The 22,033-nt window shown below is 45.4% G+C and overlaps 1 protein-coding gene across 6 annotated transcripts in view; it reads left to right on the top strand.

Moving 5' to 3' along the window:
• ripor1 (RHO family interacting cell polarization regulator 1) overlaps positions 1 to 22,033 on the top strand; it is a 44,717-nt gene that overhangs the window by 8,292 nt on the left and 14,392 nt on the right. For 2 of the 6 annotated variants that reach the window (XR_013656305.1, XM_023955533.2), the window contains exons 1-12: positions 4,972 to 5,184; positions 14,278 to 14,401; positions 14,728 to 14,880; positions 14,974 to 15,052; positions 15,132 to 15,155; positions 15,245 to 15,298; positions 16,045 to 16,194; positions 16,284 to 16,347; positions 16,437 to 16,480; positions 21,292 to 21,417; positions 21,548 to 21,696; positions 21,798 to 21,930. Coding sequence is in view for 4 of the 6 variants with exons in the window: in XM_023955533.2 (XP_023811301.1) it covers positions 5,166 to 5,184; positions 14,278 to 14,401; positions 14,728 to 14,880; positions 14,974 to 15,052; positions 15,132 to 15,155; positions 15,245 to 15,298; positions 16,045 to 16,194; positions 16,284 to 16,347; positions 16,437 to 16,480; positions 21,292 to 21,417; positions 21,548 to 21,696; positions 21,798 to 21,930 (1,119 nt within the window). In the remaining 2 variants the exon portion in view is untranslated. Of the gene's footprint in view, positions 1 to 4,971; positions 5,185 to 5,674; positions 5,792 to 11,920; positions 12,048 to 14,277; positions 14,402 to 14,727; positions 14,881 to 14,973; positions 15,053 to 15,131; positions 15,156 to 15,244; positions 15,299 to 16,044; positions 16,195 to 16,283; positions 16,348 to 16,436; positions 16,481 to 21,291; positions 21,418 to 21,547; positions 21,697 to 21,797; positions 21,931 to 22,033 lie in introns of those variants that run through there. The other 4 variants (XR_013656306.1, XM_023955534.2, XM_078948324.1 and 1 more) reach the window with 3 other exon arrangements.

The following is a 22,033-nucleotide window of genomic DNA, read 5'->3' as shown; positions in this document are numbered from 1 at the left end:
TTTCATGACGTCCCTTAAGCTGGCCACATGGGCCTCAAGGGAACTGCAAGACACACCTGCGCTCCCCTTAAAATACAGCCACTCCTCTCTACGACCCTCCAGGGACCAGGACCACCCAAAAACCTGCAGCACCCGTACGGGTCAACCCCCATGTGGGTGATGGTGACTAAGGGTGTAGGTCTGTCTCTATCAGCTGTTGTCTTTGTGGATTCAGCAAGGACGTGTCTGCATTTCAAACGTTATGGCATGGACTCCAGGACAGATTCACTGTTCCTGTATTTGTGTGGATGCTGAGGGATCTAAAAGGACCTGTTTGGATCTGTGTGGATTAGGGTGTTAAAGGAAACATGGGGAAAGATGAGGACAATCAATTATTTTGATAAGACTGGTACTAAATAGGAAGGAAAAAACAAAGCATTAAAAAAAATACAGAATGATAAACAAAAACTTGCAACATTCTTGATATTATCTAACAACTGCACTATAATCCCTAAAATGACTACACAAATGGTCATATGTGTACCTACCCTTTTAATTGAAAGTCACACAACAACTGTGCGCCCTCCATCTACACTATCCCTGTCTCAAAGACGTACCCTTCATTGCTCACTCTTCTCCTCCTTTTCTTCATTTCTTTCCAGCCTTGTTCTGTCACAGATTAGGTCTGCAGTTCAGATTTTGCTGCACGTCTTCTTACCTGCAGCTTAACCTGTTAGGCTGACCTGAGCTCAGCGGCCCTGCAGTGTACCGCCGCCTCAGCAGGAGCTTCATCTGATCAGCCGTCTTCTGTGACCGCTCCAGTGCACGTACCTAAACTCAGCCCTTTGCCTCAGAGAGGGAGATGACCTTCTCAGACCCCCTTCAGTCTGACCAAAGTGATTGTTGGCCTGAGTGTTTCTTAAAGGCCTTCCTGCTCTGAATCTTCAGATTGACTTCATGCTAACAATTAGCCTGCGACATGCGCTCCAGTGACGGTTAAGCTGCTTACTGGACAGCTGGAGATTAACTGGAAAGTCCCCACTTCCCAGGGGTCCACACACAGAGAAACAGACACACAGCTTAGTGCAGCGGGAACAGCCTTTCAGCTTTTTACTGGCTTCCCAATAATCATGAAGATGGTTGTTTGGTGGGTGTGGAGCCACAGCTCCGGTTAGCCTGCGTGACACCACCTGTGGGGGGGTTGGCCTGTGCTTTATGGTGGAAAATGAGAGATGGTTTGGGTTTTGGACATTTACACCAAGTCAGTGAGCGCAAATGTTAAGGAGCGGCGTGAATTTTCCTTAACATTTGAGCCCTCATCTGAATGAGCCTGCCTTAGCTAAACAGGTATATTAGTGCTAAAGAGAAAAGGCTGCAGCTTCAAGCATGTTTGTCCCCAAAACCTCTGCTGACCTTTAATGAAGGTGCCTCATCTGGAACATCCACTATCTTTATCTTCTGCCTCTCCAAAGTTCAGGTTGTGGAAGTACCTAGTGAGGAAGCTGCTCCACGTCCTTCAGGTCTTTTGGGAAGAGGATGAGGTCTTCCCCGGCCAGCCGAGAATTTCAGTCTCTCCAGGTTGTCCTCGGTCTGCCATGGGGGCTGCTCCTCGTTGGACATGCCCTCACTAGGAGGGAACCTGCAAGGCCTTAGTTCCAACTGCCCTAACCAGTGATACGAGTTGTCTGAGTGAAAAATGGGCAAACCTGTGTGGGGCGAGCAGGTGCACTTCGAAATCTTTGCCCTGTGCAAGGAGCCCGTTAGTGTTGTTCACGTGATACGTGCGCACTCCGTGCACGCAGACTGACTGTTAGAAATTTGGGAGTTAGACATAGTGTTGTCTGTGGACTTACGTGCACACGGCACTCACGTGCGGTCATTGTAAGGCCCGTACCCACACCTTACTAACAACTAGAGTGTGGCGTAAGGACGGTATACCACAACATCACCAGCATCAGTGCATGCTTCTATTAGCCCTAACAATACTCAACTGTACACCAAACACACAACAAGGCTACGTTCCCTTAAGGTGACCTCATGAGCCGTAAGGGAACTGCAAGACACACCTGCCGGCCCCTAAAGATACAACCTCTTTCTGAGACCCTCCTCAGGCCCAGACAGTCTTAACCCCCGTACGGGTGCTTGTGAGCAAGACGCTAGGAGAGCCCTTTTCTGCTGCTTCTATGAGGAAAGCACGGGTCACAGTCCAAATCTACATCTGAAAAGTTTTTAGAGCCTTCATCAGCAGGAGCTTTGAACTCTGAGGTGGATAAAATCCAGGAATGACAGCTAACATGGCAGTGTGTTTGTGTGTTTGTGTTTCTCCTCTGGTGTAGAATCAACCATGCAGCTGAGGCTTGTTAGATGACGAGGTTTGATCTTCTCTCCCCAAAGCCTCCTGGATGAACTCCTCCCCATCAGTGCTGCTCTTCATCTGTCTCTCTCTGTGGTTTGCAAAAAAAAATAAAAAATTTTCAAAAACACATCCACTTACAGAAATGAAAAGTGAAATAAAGAAATCAAATCTGACACGATGCACCTGCTGCATGTCAAGGAGGAGGTTTTCCTGTGACAGCGTTCTTGTGCAGGTACTCAGATCAGGTGCTATGTTATATATTCTATTCTGTGCTAAATTTCTGTGCAATAATCATAGGAATCGTAATCTATCCCACTAATGCATGACTATATCACATTGATTTGTCTCTTACTTCCTGTCATAATCGCACTGTAAACGGCTGGCCCGGGACCTGAGACACCGATTCTGTGTTAATCCCTTTGTTGAAATGATAATAAAGAATCCTGAATCCTGAATGAAGCAGGACACTGCAAACATACATTTATTTGTTGCTTTTATTGATTTAAATACTCATTCTTTATGCTTGTGCCTCGGGGAGCAGGGACACATCCTCAGCAGATGAATTCTGGTTTGGTAAAGCCTAAAGTTCTGGATAGAAGTCCTTTGGACTTGTTTTCAAACCTGAAGTGGTCTTTAGCGGTTCTGCTGGCTTTCTGAAATCTATTTGTTCCTCTTTTGTTTTTTCCTTCTTTAGGTAGGTAGTATGCTGCTTCTAGTTGCCATGGCAACATCTACTAGTTTGGTTGGTCATTTCAGAAAGAGGTCCAGTTTCATCTTTTGGGTAAAAGATCCCGAGTCCAAACCACTGTTAGGAGAGGCATCACTTCCTCTTTTTTAATAAAAGTTTTCTTTATGGTATTTCTTCTGCTCTGGAAGAACTTCAGCCTCCTGCTAATCCACTTACATGCTTCACTTTCTCCATGGTCATGTATGTTTTCGTGGAGTCTGTGATATTTTGCTTAGTTGTGCTGCAATGGATCTGAAAGTTAAAGATGGAGGCATCTAAGGCACATTTTTTCCTTCTCTCAGAGAGGAAAAGTTGGTGCCGTTGTCTTCAGCCGGATCAGAGCCTCTGGTTCCTCCTGTTGTTGCCTTTTGGGCTGGAAACCAGCCTCTGAAAGATCCGTACAACATCTCAGCTACTTCCCCCTTACTTCCCCTTACGTGTTGTATACGTGTTCACTGCGACCTGACGACCACAGCATGCCTGTAGAGAAAAAGTACCTGCAGATTTTCACTCTCGGGTTCACAGAGCGCTCTAAAACCTTGATGTTACCTGTAGCCCCGTCCAGGTTTGACCACTTTTGGCCTTTCTTCCTGCTGGGACTAAGGCCCTATCTCTGACAATAATGACTATACATCCAGAGATCTGCCTTACTTTCTGCTGAAGTTGGAACTTAGGGAGAATGTGGTTCTCTGAAGATTGAACACACTGCTTGTTTCCCAGCAGGTTTCCCTCAGCCCTCCTTCTAACCGGGACTCATTCCTAGATGGATTTTAAGCCTCAGACCTTCACAATTGGCTCCGTGTACTACCAGCTCCAGAAAAACTAGGCTGACAATGAGTGATTGAAGTCAAGGTCTCCACACAGCAGCTCAGAGGTGGTGGGGTTGGGGTGGGGGTCAGTGGCTCCTTCCGTCTTTTGTTTCCAGTGTGCTGTTCAGCTGCAGATCTGGAGCTCGGCTGATGCTTGAAACATTTGTCCTAAAAGAAACCTTCCTTGTATGCGTCTTCAGTCTGAGAGTCCAGTTCCACTTGTTCCTCTTTTTCGGGCTGGAAACAGCAGAAGCAGTTTGTCTTTTCGTGCCCTGTCAGAGCTGCAGCTCAGCCTCACACTCTGCACTTATTTATGCCTCCGATGCGTCTGTGTCGTTGACAGCAGCTTCCCCTGCTCTGTGCTGATAAGCAGAGAGCTGTGGGCCCGTCATCCTGGCTCGGGTTCACACCATGTTCAGACACACGCTACCTTTGCACATTTATGTAAAAGCCCCGCCCCCATTCAGCATCCAGAGTGACACCACTGTGGACTTGGGTTTTGTGGATGTCATGCATTTTAAGCTGGTTTACCAGTGAAGGGCTGAATCTGACTGGTGGTGACCCCCCCCCCCCCCCCCCCCCCCAGCACGCTTAGACTGCAGACAGCAGCATCTCAACCACAGATCTCAAGATCTTGCTGAACAAAAGCAGCGTCCCGCACACAGGATTGCTCACATACCTGCTCAGAGAGGCGATAGGACGCCGCGTTCAGGACAGTTTGGTGGTTTGGTACATATAGCATTAAACTTTGAGTTTCTATAGGTTACCTCCATCCCTCAAGTCCCACTCCGGTCATCCTTTGATCTATTTTTAAAGAGTTCCCAGTGGCTATAATGATGATGATGCCGTTCTACAGCCACTCACAACCCCAACCTAAGGACGTACGTGGATCTATTGGTGGATGCATCAGAACTGAGCGTCTGCAGGGTCTTTAATGGCTAAACGAGATCCAGCAGAACTGTTCTGCCCACCCTGGGCTTTCCTCTGAAATAAGAGGAGAGGGGAGGGGCAGGAAGGACGGTGATGTCAGCCGTGGCGGGGGGAGTTAAGAGAAGGGAGGACCGCCTGGCTTTTTCCTGTTTCCAGCCCTCTCCTCCCCCTTCTCTTCTTATCAGTGTGGTTGGGAGCAGGGTAGGGGATCAGTGGGTGAGCGCACGGATTAACAGGCAGCCCCAAGCGAGGAGGTGGCACGGGATCACCTGGAGAACATGCTGGCATAGACAAGAGAAAGAATGTTTGGACGCCAACAAGAGTGAAGAGTTCTGCTGTGAGCGCCATCACCATCGCAGTCACCATGTACAGTGGATATGGAGGTATGAACGGACGCCGCTCTGCAATCATTCACTCAGTGTTTGTTAGGATGAGTAACAGGCTGTGAAACACCCAGAATCCTCCCTGAGCGCACAGTCTCCTCACAGTTCCTCATTAGAGAAGGCCCACTTGGGTCAAACCTCTAGAACCCGACAAGGATTCAGAGGGATGCTTAGAAGAGCTCTCAGAGCCGTGGGAGAAAGGTTCAGCTCCAGTGCGGGTTTGGATGACCCACCGGTTGTTTTTGCCGTCACGTGTCGCAGCTTCATGCCAGGCTTGGGCTCATGGAGGCCGGCCGAAAGGTCATGTAATGTTTGCCGTTCTGGAATCATGTCTGTTTTGGACTCTGCTTGTCCTCTGGACCTTTGAGCTTTGTCAGGTACAGCATTAATGAGTAGAGAAATCAGGCTGTTGTGCGGAGCGGCTCACTGGTGCGTGCCCCCCCCCTCCAGGAAAGTGTTCAGTCAGGACTTCACTTTCTCACTGAACAGAGCAGGAGCTCTGTTAGGCACCTTCTTCAGGATTTACCTCACAGCAGGAGTTGAGGTTCCAGTCACTTTACATTTCATAGGAGCTGCTGGAACAAACTGCCAGAGCCAGGAAATGGACGTAAGCCCTTTTTCCTGTGGAAAGTTCTGTAGTGACTCATCTGCTTGATGCAAAAACTCAAACTTTGATCCGGTGTTTTTGTCTACTTTTCGGTCATTTTTCTACTTGATATAAGACCCGATTGAAGACTCTGTGGCATGCACCTGCATGAGTGCTGTGGGCTTTTGGGTTGGCTTGACGCGTGGAGGGTCGTAGGGAGGAGCGGGACAGCATGTGTGGCTTGCAGTTCCCTTGACAACCAGAAAAAGAACCTGTTGCTCATGGAAATTGTGTTTTTTTTTTTTGGGAGCACAGGAACAAAGAAGGAAACTCACCCGGTTGAGTGAGCATGGTGCAGTGACGCTGATTTCCTATCCCGCACATTACATTACCTTATAGACGCACAGAAACGGCTTTTCTAATGAAAATCTCGTATTGAGTGTTTTCTCCTAAACCTCTGTCGCTCCTATTGAACCTAATCATGCCACCAAAATGGACCAAAACGACCAACAAAACCCCGGAGCTGGAAACGCCGGCAGCTGTTAGCAGAGGCGACATAATAGCATTGCTAACTGAGCACCCGGTAACACTGGTAGCTGAGCTGAAAACGACTTTTTTTGACAAAGCCAACTGGAAACTCACTATGTACACTCATGCACATGATCGATATAGTATCTACTTTTTATGTTCTAAAAGAACATGCAGGAAACCAAATATTTCTGCTCTCAATAAACACAGGAGGCATAATGTTAATAAATGAAAGACTCAGCTTCTGAAAACAAAAGCCAAATCAATAGTGTTCGGCCAACCTTCTCACCTTCTATTTTATAGACGTGACTTTTCTTATCTGACTCGCAAAGCTGAAAAATGCTACAACTCTCCCAGAGCTCTTTCCTGAACATATTTGCTTTCATCCTAACCAAACATGCCCCCTTCACTTCAAACCTAAGCACATCTGGAATTCTGAGGAATCCTGAGATTCCAGCAAAAATGACCAGCTTTTCTGTTTTCACCAGCAGCCGTCTCTGTTTTTGTGTTTCAGCTCAACCTAATGAAACCAGCAACATCCTCTGAGGTTTCCATGTTCTGCACACACACACACACACCCTCACGCACACACACACACACACACACACACGCACACGTCTGCTGACAAAACTGGAGCTCCTACTTTCAGACTCGGATGGATGAATTGGTTCTAAATTTAGTGTTCGGTGCGTTCACTGACCCCTCGTTGTTTTGGAAAGTTTCTGACATGCACTCTGGCTCCAGGCTGCAGGGCTCAGAGTCCGTTGCAGTTTCAGTCTTTTTGTTGCATCATCAAACATTTTCCAGGCAGTTGAGTTGAGAATCATTTGCTTTCAGCAGCTGTCATGGAGCTGACACAGCACTAAATGGGAAATGTCGTATACTTATTAAGCCCTTCTCTACCTTCCTCAAAGGCCCAAAGCGCTTTACAGTCACACACTGATGCTGCTGAACACTGGCGCCAACCTTCCACCAGAGGTAGGGTGGGGCTCAGTGTCTTGCCCAAGGACACTTTGACACATGGGCGGGAATCAAACCTACAATGTTCCAATCACAGGTCGACTGCCTTGCCACTGCACCATGGCTGCCCCAGAGCACTGATTACATAAATTCCTGTCTTCTATCTGCAAACTCAGTCTGAACTGCAACTTTTGACATGACACTTTGAAGGCGTGTGGCGCTCAGCAGCTGGCGGACTCGTCTCTGCTGTGTTTGGTGTTTCTGTTCCTGCCTTCAGGCTGTATGTTTGTAGATCACAACATGCCACAGAATCCAGGTCTCAGTTTATTCTGAAGCCAATGACAGACAAGAAGGGAGCTTGAGCGTTTGCACCCCTGACCCCCCATGGCTGTCCACTGCTTTCAGTCCAGCTGCAGCGTTCAACTCCTCCAAAGCTGGATTCTCTCCTCTGAACATTAGATGTTGGATCCAAACCACAGAGTGACGGTTGGAGGCATGAAGGCGCCTGACAGCAGCAGCTCTGAAGGCCTGTGCAGGTTTCTGAAGTGGGACGCTTTCGTCTACTGGCTCCTCCCCTCACCTCATGAAGGTCGACTCTTGACCGTCAGTTTGTGTAGAGACCAGCAGTTTCCTCTGCAGAAGAGCTGAGTCATGTTCCGGCCGTCAATGGGCTGCTCTCTTCTCCAGAAGTAGAATAGCTGGTCATGAAGCTACATTTAATGTAGCTTCATGACCATGACCATCTTCACACAGCCCATTGTTAGCTAAAGTTTTGTGAAACGTTTTTTTTTCCTGCGTAGAAACGAGGTTTTCTGCTACTTCCTGGTGTTTCCTCTGTGTTACCTGTACTCCCGGTCAGCCCCCCCCATTGGGATCACCTCTTTACAGAAATGTGGGAATGACTTCGGCCCTCCAAAGTTTTCATTCCAAATTCACCATGAACGTCTCAAAAGGTTTTCAGCCTTGACATGTTGGGTTTAGAACAAACAGAAGGAGACACATAATTGTGATTCCTCTAAAAGTAAATCCTTGGAACTTGGATGTAGTTTAGTGGAGCTTCGCCTTGGTTTGTTACATTTTTCACATTATTTTGACTTTGCTTTGTTTTCCAGATTAATGCAGTTTTTTTTCCTCTAGATGTAATTTATGTAACATAAAAATGTTTGAACTCACACTTTGTGATTTTCGCAGTAAAATAACTTAGTGGTCGGAACTGCCTTTGTTGGACATTTTCAGGTTTGTTATGGAATTATTGTGTAATATGATGAAAGATTTTTGGAAATAAAATGAAGCTGGATCTCAAGTATTGCCAAATATTGCCATAAAAAAAATCATTTTCACTGTTAAATCAATGGAGCAGATTCAAAAGTTGAGAAAAATAATCAAAAAGGCCCCGGACTACTAAGGATTAAAATATCAACATAATTCATCTAGATTGACATGAGAACGTTAATAAACAACGAGAGGCACCATTGCTCCTAAAGGATTTGAAATCTCAGTTTGTGTTGTGGTCTTGACTAATTATTTGTTATTCTAATGTTTTTATTAATTCTTTAATATCTTTTACACCAAACTAGTATAATTCCTCTGCAGCGAAGTACGGCTATAGTACGTTAAAGTAAAGTTAAGGGATAACAGCCTTTGAAGTGTGCATTATAAGAAATCAACTCACTTCACAGAAGCAAGTTTACGGCGTGAACCACGCTGACGTGCGTGCGTTGATTTCTGATAACGCACGCACTTCCTTATTCCTTACTTAACGCACGCCATGAAAGCCTGAACCGTTCAACTTCCGCTAAGTACGTTCATTTCTGATCATGCACACTTCAAAGGCCATTATCCTGCTTATACCTGTTATTTTTTCGTTTTATTTTTCTTTTTTCACGAAAAGGGGACTAGTTGTGAAGTGGTGCGACGTGTTGTCATGGTAACATGCCGGTCACGATGTGTTAAATAAAGCATCATTTCAGAGAGAAAGTTCACCTCTAACCGCTTGTTTCTGTCCAGATGATGAAGATAAAGTTTCTTTGAAAGAAGCCAGAACACTTAAGATATGTGACCGGAACTACTTTTTAGATGTACATTATTACTTATTAATCCACACCCAGCAGCCAATCAGAATGGAGTATTCACCCAGACCGTGGTATTAGGTAGTGTTAAAGTCCCACTCCAACCATCTTTTGATCTATTCTAAAATCATTCCCAGTGGTCTTTTAATCATGACTTTGAAGTTTTTAGCCAAAATCAAATAACGGGTCGTTTTCTAGGACATAGTGTCTGCAGAGTGGCAGTACTTCATTAGAAATTCACCTCTGAGTTGTTGGCGGGACTGTTGGTGCAAAGTAAGCCCATACCTCTCTTTCCATCACCCATCTGTCTAGCTTACAGCCCCTCACACCCCCTAGCTAACATTAGGCATTAAGGATAAACAGCAGCAATTTCAGATCTTTCCCTCTGTCCAGATTCCAGCTCAGACCAGGAAAACATAGACGTTCATGGATCTGTTGGTCTGACAGTGGATGATCAGAATGGAGCAGAGCAGGAAGCTGGTGGCTCGCCAAGTGGAGCTTTTATCGTCACAAATTTGCTCTACTGCATTTTTTTCTGCTTCTGATTCATGACGATGTGAATAAAGAAAGACTCATATGCAGTTTTGGTCTTATTTTTCTTAATATATGTCCTCCAACATGTCAAAATGCTACAAGAGCATGTTAAAGACTGGGTCTGTTGGGACAGTCACCCAACGTTAAGCAGAGTGGGAGTTGTGTTGGCTGAGCCTCTCAAACTCACTGTCAGTTGTTGACACTGCAGTGACAGGAAATGACCTCCTGCTCTGACTGCAGGCCCAGAACATCACAGCCACTGGAGCCGACGTTCCGGCTTTTCCGGTCAGTGGGGGAAAAAGGAGCGGGGAAAGGATGCCTTTGGCTCCGTCCTCCTCCTCTGCTCTCTGAACCGGGATTCTTGCAGATCTCCTCCACCTCTGAATCACACAGGTCTTCACGGAAAAGCTTTAGAGAACAGGAACTCAGGGTTTATCCATCACACCAAGAACTGATTCTCTGGAGTATTTTGTTTTTACACAGAAAAGTTAGTCAGTATGAGTGGATCTGCTTAGAATGACACCAGGATGAGAGCAGGCAGCAGGAAACCCTGATCTCCTGCTAACTAAGCAGATTCCAGTCAGAAAAAGAACTGCTTTCAGGGACGGCTGACTGTTTTCACTGGAGTAGTCCTAAACAGAACACAACATCGTCCTGCTTCTGAGTCATGAGCTCATGCATACTTCTGGGAAATCTGGAAGTTATGCAGATTACATCATGGTTTCACCTGAAGCAGCTCTGAGAGGTTGATGTGTCATCGGAGCTGTCTTTAACGATGACAGGATGGAAACGTCCTCTGAGATCTACAGCTTCATTGCCCTCTGCTCTGTTATCAGGGACAGAGCACAAAGAACCAGCTGTCAAACAAATGCGTCAATCAAGAGCTGAAACAACTTGGACATCAACATGTTGATTTGTGAGAATTTCAGTGAGGAAGGTCCTGGAGTCAACCTCCCACTTTTCATTGGCTTCAAATTTAGCCTGAAGGTCAAACATCACAGCAAAAATATTTGAGTTTTCTTCACTCAAAAGTAAATTTGAACAGTACAGTGTTCTGAAAGTTACAGAATGTTCTAAAACTAACCCTCAACAGGTGAAATCCACAAAGTAGGATTCTAGATGTTTTAAGGCTGTAAAACGCCTCAATATCCACATTTCTCACACAGACATGAATATTTTCACATGTTTCTCTCTTGTTTAAACTCACAAAGTTCAAACCTTCACAGCTTTTGTAAATATATGAGATTGTAGTTTGACATCTAAATAAAAAACACTGAAGTTATAGTAGGCCCTATTTAAAACTCCTTACTTTTTCTGTTTTATTATTGGTTTCTTTATGGATTTGTGAAATTCTTGATTTGTTACTCACACAATACATTTTGTGCGTATGTACTTGCAATTGTGTATTCACATGTACACTTGAATGGCAAAAAGACACAAAATCCACACACACAAATCCAGAGAGTCTATTTGCTTTCCCTATTTCTGCAACTCAGAGTTTTCCTCAGTAGAAGGGCTGTTTTGTGTTTAAGATGAATGTAGAATGACTGGAACAGTCCCAAGCGGGCCACAGGGGGCCCAGCAGCAGCAGCAGCAGCAGCAGCAGCAGCAGCAGCAGCAGCAGCAGCAGCAGCAGCAGCAGCATCGGTCATGTCAGCATTCACACAGCCACATTCTGAAGTGTGTCTGTTGTGTTGTGTAGATGGAGGAACACACACTTAGGAATTGTTAAGAGGCTAAATCATTGATCCTGTTCACAGATAAAAATGTGAAGAACCATATTGTTGTTTCTTGAAGTCCATTTACCCCAAGCAGCAGTGGATGCAGTTTACTTTCACGCTTTGTTGTGGATCAAAACGGTGAAGGTCTTTGGTCTCTGAAGATCTGGGGTCTGATCCAGTTCTGCTGCAGATGTGGGAGTTTGTTTGGATTGACCTGACTGTGGTTTGTGTGCTCACATCATGTGACAGGGTAGTGTTCAGGTTTGTGTCCTGTGTGTGCATGTGTGTGCACGTGAGTACAGAGGGTTTTTCCAGAACGCTGTGGCAGAGAGAGGTCAGAAACAAAGGGTGGGACTCAGCTGCTGCTGCCGTGGCGATGTGAGTCGTGTCACCGTTCCTGCGTTGATGGGAGGGGGGTAAGAATCTGCCGTCGACATCGCAGGACGGCTCCCCCATGTGGATCAGGTAGGGATTTAAGCGTAGCTTTCTGTCGCAGACGCTCTTATAGTGGTGACACTGTAGCTGGAGGACATGGTCGTCTTTTGGGGAGGGGCAGTCAGGGTTGGATGGGCGGGACTTCTGCCCTCGACCTTTGATAGAAATCTACCATTATAAATAGTCTTTTGAACAATACCTAACATTTAAAGGCATTGCAGACCTTTGAATGTTTTTGTATGAGATATTTTTATCAGTCCGGTTATTATAACTCATAAACAGAACAGAGACCAAACTGGAACAGTCTTTCTGGTTTTTGTCCTGAACTGCAGTTTCCAGAGAAGCAGTCAGGCCAGCACACGGGAGATGTTTTCCTCAGCAGCTGGTGCTGGACTTGGTGCTGTTTGTGCTCCCCCTGGTCATGACTGAGAAGGTGCCTTCATCCCATGAGCTCCTAATCAGGAGAGTCAGAAGTAAGCAGGAGCTCAGGTTCATGCAGAGCTCCTCTGTCTGCAGATCAACACTAAGTCTTTGAATGTAAAGGTTCAACTTCATCAGCTTCATCCACAAAACAGTATAATGATTCAAAGAGCGTAGGGACTTTGTGGGGAATGTTCTAAAATGATGCTCCACCTTTGTCCTGTTCAAATTGATGTTTGTAAAAAGTTTATACTAGAATAAATAAGGTGCTTGAAATGGAGTTTTAAAACAAAGAATTGAAATCTGATCAAATGGTAAAGTGAGTCATAACAGAGATCCTTGAGGATCTGAATCTGTCAGGGATGCCCAGCCCTGGTTTTTTAAGACAAACAGTTGGACTATATCATGATATTCTATTAGTTCGATATCTAAAATCGGAAAAGAGTTTTGGACAGAAATGATAAAGCGTTGAGATGAGAAGACAGGGATGCAGGAAAGGAAAGAAAGAAGGAAGCATGAGCCAGCCTTTCCCCGCACTCAGGTTTCCTCTCTTAAATGGGTTTCCTCTTTCATGGAAATGTCAGTCACAGCTGACCTCTATAAAACCATGAGCACTTTCAGCTGAAAATCAAAGACTTCTCTCAGCATGTGCTCCACAAACAGGCATCCATGTCTGTTTCTGTAAAAGTAGAAAATGAGCAGTGTTGCATCATTTACTGGGCGTCCTCCCCCTGTTTAGCCGAGTTTCCTGTCAGGAGGGCAGCTGTGTCTGACTTCCTGTCTGATGGGGACGTTTCCTGTTCAGCAGGGTGTTTCCTTTCAGGGACAGGACACTGGATGGTTCACAGCAGGGAAAGAAATCCAAACCTCAATCACATGTCCAGCCATAAATGTGAAACAGGGGCTAACACAGCTGGATGAGCAGCTGCAGTTGGTGCTTTGATGGCATGTCAGTAAAATGTTTAGCTCCAACAGCTGTTAAATCTTTTCTGTAAAAATGTATTGTTAAGTTGCATCATGTATGTCCGAGATAGTTATAACCACAAAACTAATGTCAAACGTATAACAAATCTATAGCAGGCAAATGGACACAGATTCTCCATGTTTACCACGGTCGTTGGTGCTCACAGTCAGCAGCATTGGTCATAGTAGTGTGTTCTTGAAAGAAGATCTGCCAAGGAAGTCCAAATCTGTCTAACGTCAAATACGCAGACTTTGAGGCAATCGCTGCAATCACAGAATTTCTGTATCTGTTAACAAGTCTCCTGCAGCTGTTAACGAGTCTCCTGCAGCTGTTAACGAGTCTTCTGCAGCTATTAACGAGTCTTTTGCAGTTATTAACGAGTCTTCTACAGCTATTAATGAGTCTTTTGCAGCTATTAACGAGTCTTTTGCAGCTATTAACGAGTCTTCTGCAGCTATTAACGAGTCTTCTGCAGCTATTTATGAGTCTTCTGCAGCTAGTAACGATTCTTTTGCAGCTATTAACGAGTCTTCTGCAGCTATTAACGAGTCTTCTGCAGCTATTAACGAGTCTTCTGCAGCTAGTAACGATTCTTTTGCAGCTATTAACGAGTCTTCTGCAGCTATTAATGAGTCTTCTGCAGCTATTAACGAGTCTTCTGCAGCTATTAACGAGTCTTTTGCAGCTATTAATGAGTCTTCTGCAGCTATTAACGAGTCTTTTGCAGTTGTCAAAGTATTCTGCAGTTGTTTTGTGAACATGTTAACATCTGTTGGTGAAAGAATGAAGACAATTTGGTGCAGTGGGTTTTTCCATTTCAGAAACAACGCAGATGTCAGAAAAGGACAGTCGGTCATTCTGTTTATCTTTTTTTAGGGAGTCCATCCCGAGCGCTGTCCACCATGTCCCTTTCAGCTCGCCCTGTCAGACGCCTCACCTCCAGATCCATCACTAGGAGCCAGAGCTTCACTGGAGTCAACAGCCAGGACAAGCTTTACAGGTACAAACTATAACTGTCTGTCTGACCGACCGACCGACCGACCGACCAGCTGCTGCAGCAGCCTGACTGGAATAAACATACAGCTAGAGTTATGTTATAAGCCTGGAACAGAGCGGTTATATTTTGTCTTCTGTTGTCAAAGTCAATTATAAAATTAGATTTTTTTCAACAATCAAGAACAGTTGTTTTATCAATTTACATTAGACTCTAAAGTGATAAACTGGGAGACAAACAAACTTTCAGTGAAAAATGATGTGAAAGTGTTTCATGAAACTCCTTTAACGTTTGCCCTTGGATGTTTGAAAACACTGAATTTTGTGCTGCAGGAACCTTGCGGTGTTCAGCACCCCGGGTCTCAGCAGGAAGCCCAGCAGAGCCAGTAGGATGTTCACAATGTCCACCAAATCTAATGCGCCACCCAAAGTTCCACAGCCAGAGCGCCTGGATGAAATCTACGAGGCCCTGAAAAAAGGCCTCCAGTGAGTGCAGCTGTGTCCACGCCCCTGAAGCTGCTGCCTCCACCGGAGACCCCAGAAGACTACAGCCTAATACTCCTTTTATTGTGTTCTCAGATCTTACCTCCACTTATGTCAGAAGGATCTGGACGGCATTAACAGACAGATAAAGAAGTCGAAGAGGAACTCCAGGCTGGTATGTAGACCATTCTTCCCGGTGAATCGGGTTTGATTCTCTTGATGGACATACTCTGACGTGGTTTCTTTCATCTCAGGGTTTCCTGTATGAACAAGATAAGGTGAGTCCATGATGAGCTGATCACACACGGCTACAAGGACTTTAACTGAAAACCACTGAAGGAATAAATGTGATTTTTCTCTTTCACAGCAAGTTAAAGTGATGGAGAGATTTATCAGACGACTGGAGTTTCACCTCAGCAAGGTCAAATCACTTTTATTAGGAGACATTTCATTCAGAAACTCATCTTTCCGAGAAGCAGAATTAAGATAGTGTGCTCCTAAATAACAGTACAACAGAAAAACAGTGACTGATTTATGGCAACAAACAGATCATGAACACAGTTTTAATCAAAATCTAAGTGGATATGGAATGGGTTTTCTGCATCTTTGATGCATCTTTGAAATGTTTGAGTTTCATTCTTTCTTTGTTTTTGTCTCGAAGATTTAGAGCTCGTGCAGCAGCGTTGTGGTGCATTGGTGTCAATTATTTACTGTACTTAAAGTTACTTAGATATTTGTATACAAATGAAACTCAGACTCCCCAACTTTGTGTTTTTTAGTTCACTGTTGTGTTTTGCTGCTGAGCACTAGGGGGCAGCGTGAGTACTTGTGCTGTAACAGGAACTGATGTAGCATTGAGCTTGTTGACGTTGTAACTTATGAAGGTTTTCTGTGTTCTTTGAGAATGCAGACATGTAGAGTAGAGAGGCAGTACAGGCAAAGACATACAGCTGGGAAACCAAAGCAGTCCTGATGTTGTTGCTGAGGGGAACACCAGGCTGCACTGCAAGCAGAGCTGCAAACCCTGACACACATCTTAAGAATACAACTAACCACTCTACAGCATGGAGTTCAGAAATACAATCCTTCACATGTCCCTGTTGCTGTCAGCTGTTTTCATATCTGTTCTACAAGCAGAAGCGTAACGTATGTGACTTCCTCTCTCAGGTTGAGGAGCACCATGAAACCTACTGCCTGGTGAGGAGGCTGAGAGACGGAGCGGACAAGATGATAAAGGCCTATACTGCCTCTCCAGGGAGCAAGGAGGCCAAGGAGAGCCTGGCAGAGGCTAATAAAAGCTACAAGGAGTACACAGAGGTGAGGATGAGGAGCAGCAGGCAACAGGACGTGCTGTCTGCATTGATGATGCTGTAGATTACACAACAAAGGTGTGATGCTCTTTGCAGAGAATGTGTGTTTTGGAGAATGAGCTGGAAAGCCAGCTGGGAGAGTTCCACATTAGAATGAAAGGTGAGGGAAAGATCCATCCATCCAAACATCCATCCATCATCCAAACATCCATCCATCCATCCTGATGCTCTTTTTTGTTTGTCTTGAAGGTCTCGCTGGATTTGCCAGGTTGTGCACCGGTGATCAGTATGAGGTTTGTCTCCTTCAACATCATTATGACCCTTGTTAACATAAATGTAGCAACTTAAAGTTTAACATTTTCTCTGTGAAACAGTTTTTGATGGAAATGTTACAAAATTGTGTTACAGAATCTGTAAAGATGTCTTGGAGATTGCAATTACTCTGTTTTTCTGATACCTTTGTGTTTTAGGCAAGATCCCTTTTATATTCCAACAGTTGATATCTTATCATTCTGTCTGGTTCAGCTGTGTTTAAACTAATTGACAGAGTCCATGACTTAACACTTCGGTCCTACAATCTCCATCTGCCTGTGCTGTTCAGGCAATATCATAACACACAAGTTCAATTCAGTTGATATGAAAATAGACACATAGTTATGATGAGAAGATCAGAGGGTAAAGGAGAGTGATAGATTCTCAGGACAGAAGGGGTTTAGATGTTACAAAGACTGCGAGGATTTACATTTCCAAGAACTTCAGATAATTGTTATGTAGTTTAACATATTTTCAAAAAAATCTCATAATTTTTTGTGTCAAAACAGAGACAAATAGAAAAGAATCTAAGTGATGAAGCTGAAAAAGGATCATGATACCAAAAGGTGGCGCTGCACTGAAAACAGAGTAACTGCTCAAGGGGTAATTATGGGCTGTCTGCAGGTAAAAAAATGGGCAAATCTGTGCGGAGCATGCTGGTGACCCATACAAGTTTCAAGATCCTAGACCACTCAATGAGCCTACAAGGCAAAAATGTTCATGCACGCTTTTGTCTATGTTCATGCTTCAGGCGACAGGTCGTCAAACACCGAAGCAACACGTAAGGGGGAAGTAGTTGACACACAGGCGTGTCACACCAAATCCTGTGCTCTGCACAGAGAGCCTGTTAGTTCTGATCACATCATATGTTGCGTGTAGCCTGACTGTTAGAAAGAAGTTAGACAATCAGAGCACAATTTTTGTGGGCATCCTACAGCCATCCTACAGCCATTCTACAACCATCCTACGGGCATCCTACTGCCATCCTACAGCCATCCTACAGGCATCCTATGGGCATCCTATGGGCATCCTATGGGCATCCTATGGGCATCCTATGGGCATCCTATGGGCATCCTATGGGCATCCTATGGGCATCCTACAGGCATCCTATGGGCATCCTATGGGCATCCTACAGGCATCCTATGGGCATCCTATGGGCATCCTATGGGCATCCTATGGGCATCCTACAGGCATCCTATGGGCATCCTATGGCCATCCTACAGGCATCCTATGGGCATCCTATGGGCATCCTACAGGCATCCTATGGGCATCCTACAGCCATCCTACAGCCATCCTACAGCCATCCTACAGCCATTCTACAACCATCCTACGGGCATCCTACTGCCATCCTACAGGCATCCTATGGGCATCCTACGGGAATCCTACGGGGATCCTATGGGCATCCTACGGGAATCCTACGGGAATCCTACGGGCATCCTATGGGCATCCTATGGGCATCCTATGGGCATCCTACGGGCATCCTACGGGCATCCTATGGGCATCCTACGGGCATCCTACAGCCATCCCACGGGCATCCTATGAGACCTTGCACACCCAATGCGTGTGGTCAGTAGGGAGCCTGAACCTTACTAATGACTGGAAGGCTGCGCAAAGGGTGCCATGCTACAGCTCAAGGAAAGCTCAAGGAAACTACCAGCTCAAGGAAACTACCAGAAAGTCCACCGCTTGCCCTGACAGGTATTTTTGTGCTGAGAATGTGTAGACATCATGAAGCAAAAGAAAGTCTTTGTTTATAAGGAAGGCCATGAGGGTTTCAGCAAACCCCCAAGCTGAGACCTCTGTAGAAAGATCCAGCTGCTGAACTGGACCAGCTAAGAACTTTATGAAGTGAAAAGGACAAAGCTTACATACTCTGAAGACACGTGGGAACAGCTGATCTGTGTGTTTGAGGAGGTGCAAAAGCTCTGTGAGACACTGAAGCCAGAAGAGATTTGAAAGAAACAGACGACTCGTGAAATGTAAGTGAGGTAAAGGGAGGAGGGTAGATGTAACTGGAAGATTTAGTGCCCCCTCGGAAAGTACTTTACTATAACCTTATGTCTATGAAGACTCTCATTCATCCAGGTAGATTCCATCATAGTAGTAGGTTTAAAGGTTGTCATCTGTACTTGGTTTTTAGAGCTGAAGACGTTTCACCTCTTATCCAAAAGGCTTTGTCAATTCTGAAATAGCTGGTAAAACTAAGCTTTACTCTAACCTTGGGACATCAGTGCCGTCTGAGCCTGAAGTCAGATCTCAGTGTTTATATTAGTGCTGGTTTAAGTTTTTGTCACATGAACCCATATGGGGGTTGGTCCGTACCAGTGTTGTGGGTTTTTGGGTTGCCTGGGCCATAGAGGGTCGTAGAGAGGAGAGGCTGCATCGTAAGCGGAGCACTGGTGTGTCGTGCAGTTCCCCTGAGGCTCGTACAGCCACCTCAAGGGACGTCATGAAAAGAAACCTACCATTGTTGTGTGTGGTAAATGTGTTGTGAAGTATTCACAAGGTCAGTGCAAGTATTGCACTGTGTATGACATACGAGTGATACTGTCGCATGGTGCCCATACACCACACTTTATTTGTTAGTAAGATGCCCTTACTGGTTCTTAACTGACCTCATGCAAATGCTGCGCACACAGGAGGGGGGGGGTTGCATTTGATACGTGAGTGGCTGTAGAACACCCGTAGGACGTCCACACATACTACACTCTGTCTCATTTCCTCGTTTCTAACAGTCAGGATGCGTGAAAGGAGCGTGCACGGATCACGTGAACAGCACTGACGGCTCCTTGCACAGTATGGAGGATTGGGGGGGGGGGGGGGGGGGGACTTAAAAATTCACACATCTGTGAGGTAAGGGTGAAGTAGAGACACAGTATGTGTTGTATTGGTGTTCACTACAACTTGTTGCATGTCCGTAGTGAAAACGTACTCAAGCAGTTTCCCTCTATGGCAGGGGTCGGGAACCTTTTTTGCCGAGAGAGCCATAAACGCCACATATTTTTAAATATAATTACGAAAGAGCCATACAAGAATCTAGTGTCTCTTTCCCACACTGAGACTTAACCTCTTTTAAAGTTCTTTATTCTGGTTACTGCAGACCACAACAAACGCCGTACAATTAATTCAGCAACTCCTGAATCTCTCCCGCCGAGACGAGAGCGCTTCTCCCAACTTTATATTCCCCTGCTCCCGCTGCAGCCCTCCCATTTCCCTTATTCGGCCCATAGCTGAACCCCATTGGTCCAAATTACCTAACAACAGGCTGAGCGACAGAACTGAGAGCCAATCAGATCTCTACTTGATGCGTTCCAGAACTCCAGAACTTTTAATGCGGCCTAACAGACAAGTTAAACTCAGTCCGCGACAATGTTTAAAACTAAATATACAAATGAATGTGTGCATTTGATGTAATTTCAACATTTTTAAAGTACAATAAGTCTGTGGATTCTTTTTAATAACATTGTTATTCTGTTGCTAATGAATGATGAGGATTTCTCGTGGTAGTTTTGCTGATGGTCTAGTCTGGTTGATACGTGGTGAGTTTCTGCTTCTTGCAGGCGTTGAGACTTTAAACGTGATCTTAGGTTGGTATGAATGTTCTGTAGATGTGACAAAGACTGCTCACATGCAGACGTGGAGTCAAACACACACTCACACGCTGCAGTGAGTGACGGGCAGTGGGTTTTACGTTTTTACAATCCCTGCGCGATTCACCTGCTGCCTGTCCCCACAACACCTCAGCCCCACCCTCTGCTTTCTTCCTCACACATCCCGTCTCCGCAACTGCGCGCTTCCGTCTCTGAGAAAGAGCGCGCAGTATTAGCCACGGCAATTCACAGGTTTCCGGGTGGTACAAACTCTGTGAAATAATAGATAATAGTAAACTGATAGTGCTGGCGCAGATTTCTCTCTCTAAGCACCGCTACTATTGCGCGCCTCTGGCATCGCATCGCGCCGAGGACTGGTCTAATGAAAAAAAAAAAAGTATAATTAAAGATTTGTCTGCGAGCCACATGTGACCATCAAAAGAGCCATATATGGCTCGCGAGCCATAGGTTCCCGACCCCTGCTCTATGGGGTCACGGAGCGTTCTACCACCTTGATATGTCATGCCGGTCACCTGCATGCCCCGTACAGGTTTGACCATTTCCCCCACAGACAGCCCATATCCACCGGGGAGGTTGTGACTAAAAAAATTTTTTTTACTTCCTTATGCCTGAAATTATTTACAGTTACGAAAAAAACAAATACTTATGTTTTTGCTTTCACGTTTATGCTAAATTCAGATAAGTCGAGCTCAGAAGTGGTTTGATGCGTATTTGCATCAACAGGTGTCAAGCGGTTAGAACCAGATTTAATCTGAATATCCAGTAGAAGGTGAAATCTGTTTTTATTATTGGAATAAAGGGTCAGCTTTAACCCTTGTGCTATCCTATGACCCCTCCCTTCCATTGACGTGTTCTCCCTACCATGACAAAGGTGGATAAAGGTGGAAAGACTTCATGTAATCCATGGACACCAGTGAAGATCACAAATCATTGAAGAAAAAAGGTTCAGAGCACTGTCTAGTGGGTCTAGATGACCCAACTCCCAATGTTAAAATGCCTAGGATAGCACAAGGGTTACCTGCTATGCAGAGCAACCTCTGTCCACACACAAAGGGGTGTGGCCTCTGTCATCACCTGCCCACTGGATGCACAGACGACCACATGAGCCTCTGAGGCCCTGCTGCTGAATGCAGCTCACACGCAGACATGGAAATCATCCTCTGCTGTGTTTTCCTGCCCAGGTCCTTCTGAAGTACGGCCGGCAGCGGTGGAAGCTCCGTGGGCAAATGGAAATGAACGACAAGCAAGTGTGGGACGGTGAGAAGATGTTGTTCGTCCCGCTCATCGGCGAGTTTCTCAGCGTGAAGGTTGGTGTCTGTGACTGCTTTGCCATCTGTGATCATGTTCAGGTCAGCAACGCCTGGACTTTACCTGCAGACTGCTGCAGTTTGACAATCCTTTCTGGTAGAAGCAATTAAACAACTGTGTGGTCCTCAGGTAACAGAGCTGAAGAGCCTGGCCAACCATGTCGTTGTAGGAAATGTTTCCTGCGACATGAAGGACCTGTTTGCTCCGCTGCCTCAGATGGTTGCTGTAGACATCAATGATCTTGGGACCATCAAATTGAGCCTGGAGGTTAACTGGAAGTGAGTGTGACTTACCGTGCTCTCTGTAAACTGAACTGAATGCAAGTTTTTTTCTAACACATCTCATGCTTTGACCCTCTGCTTTTGAATCTCCTCCTCAGTCCATTTGACACAGAGGAACCAGGAGGACCGATCAGTCCAATGATCAAACCCACTCATGACAGCAGCAGGTTTTCAATACATGTTAACCCTCTTCCTCCTGACGCCACATCCCCACCGGAACAGCGCTTCCCTGTAAGTTCCAGCACATCTCTCTCCTGAGAACACAAATATTTTTCCACCTTCATAACTTTGTAAAGGTGAAACCCAGACAGTTAAAGCACAATTGCTGCAGTTT

Source organism: Oryzias latipes, chromosome 6 (genome assembly GCF_053564925.1).
Source record: "Oryzias latipes strain Hd-rR chromosome 6, Olatipes_Hd-rR_3.1".
In the NCBI taxonomy this organism is placed as follows: Eukaryota; Metazoa; Chordata; class Actinopteri; order Beloniformes; family Adrianichthyidae; genus Oryzias; species Oryzias latipes.
This window is presented reverse-complemented; position numbering and strand designations above follow the sequence as displayed.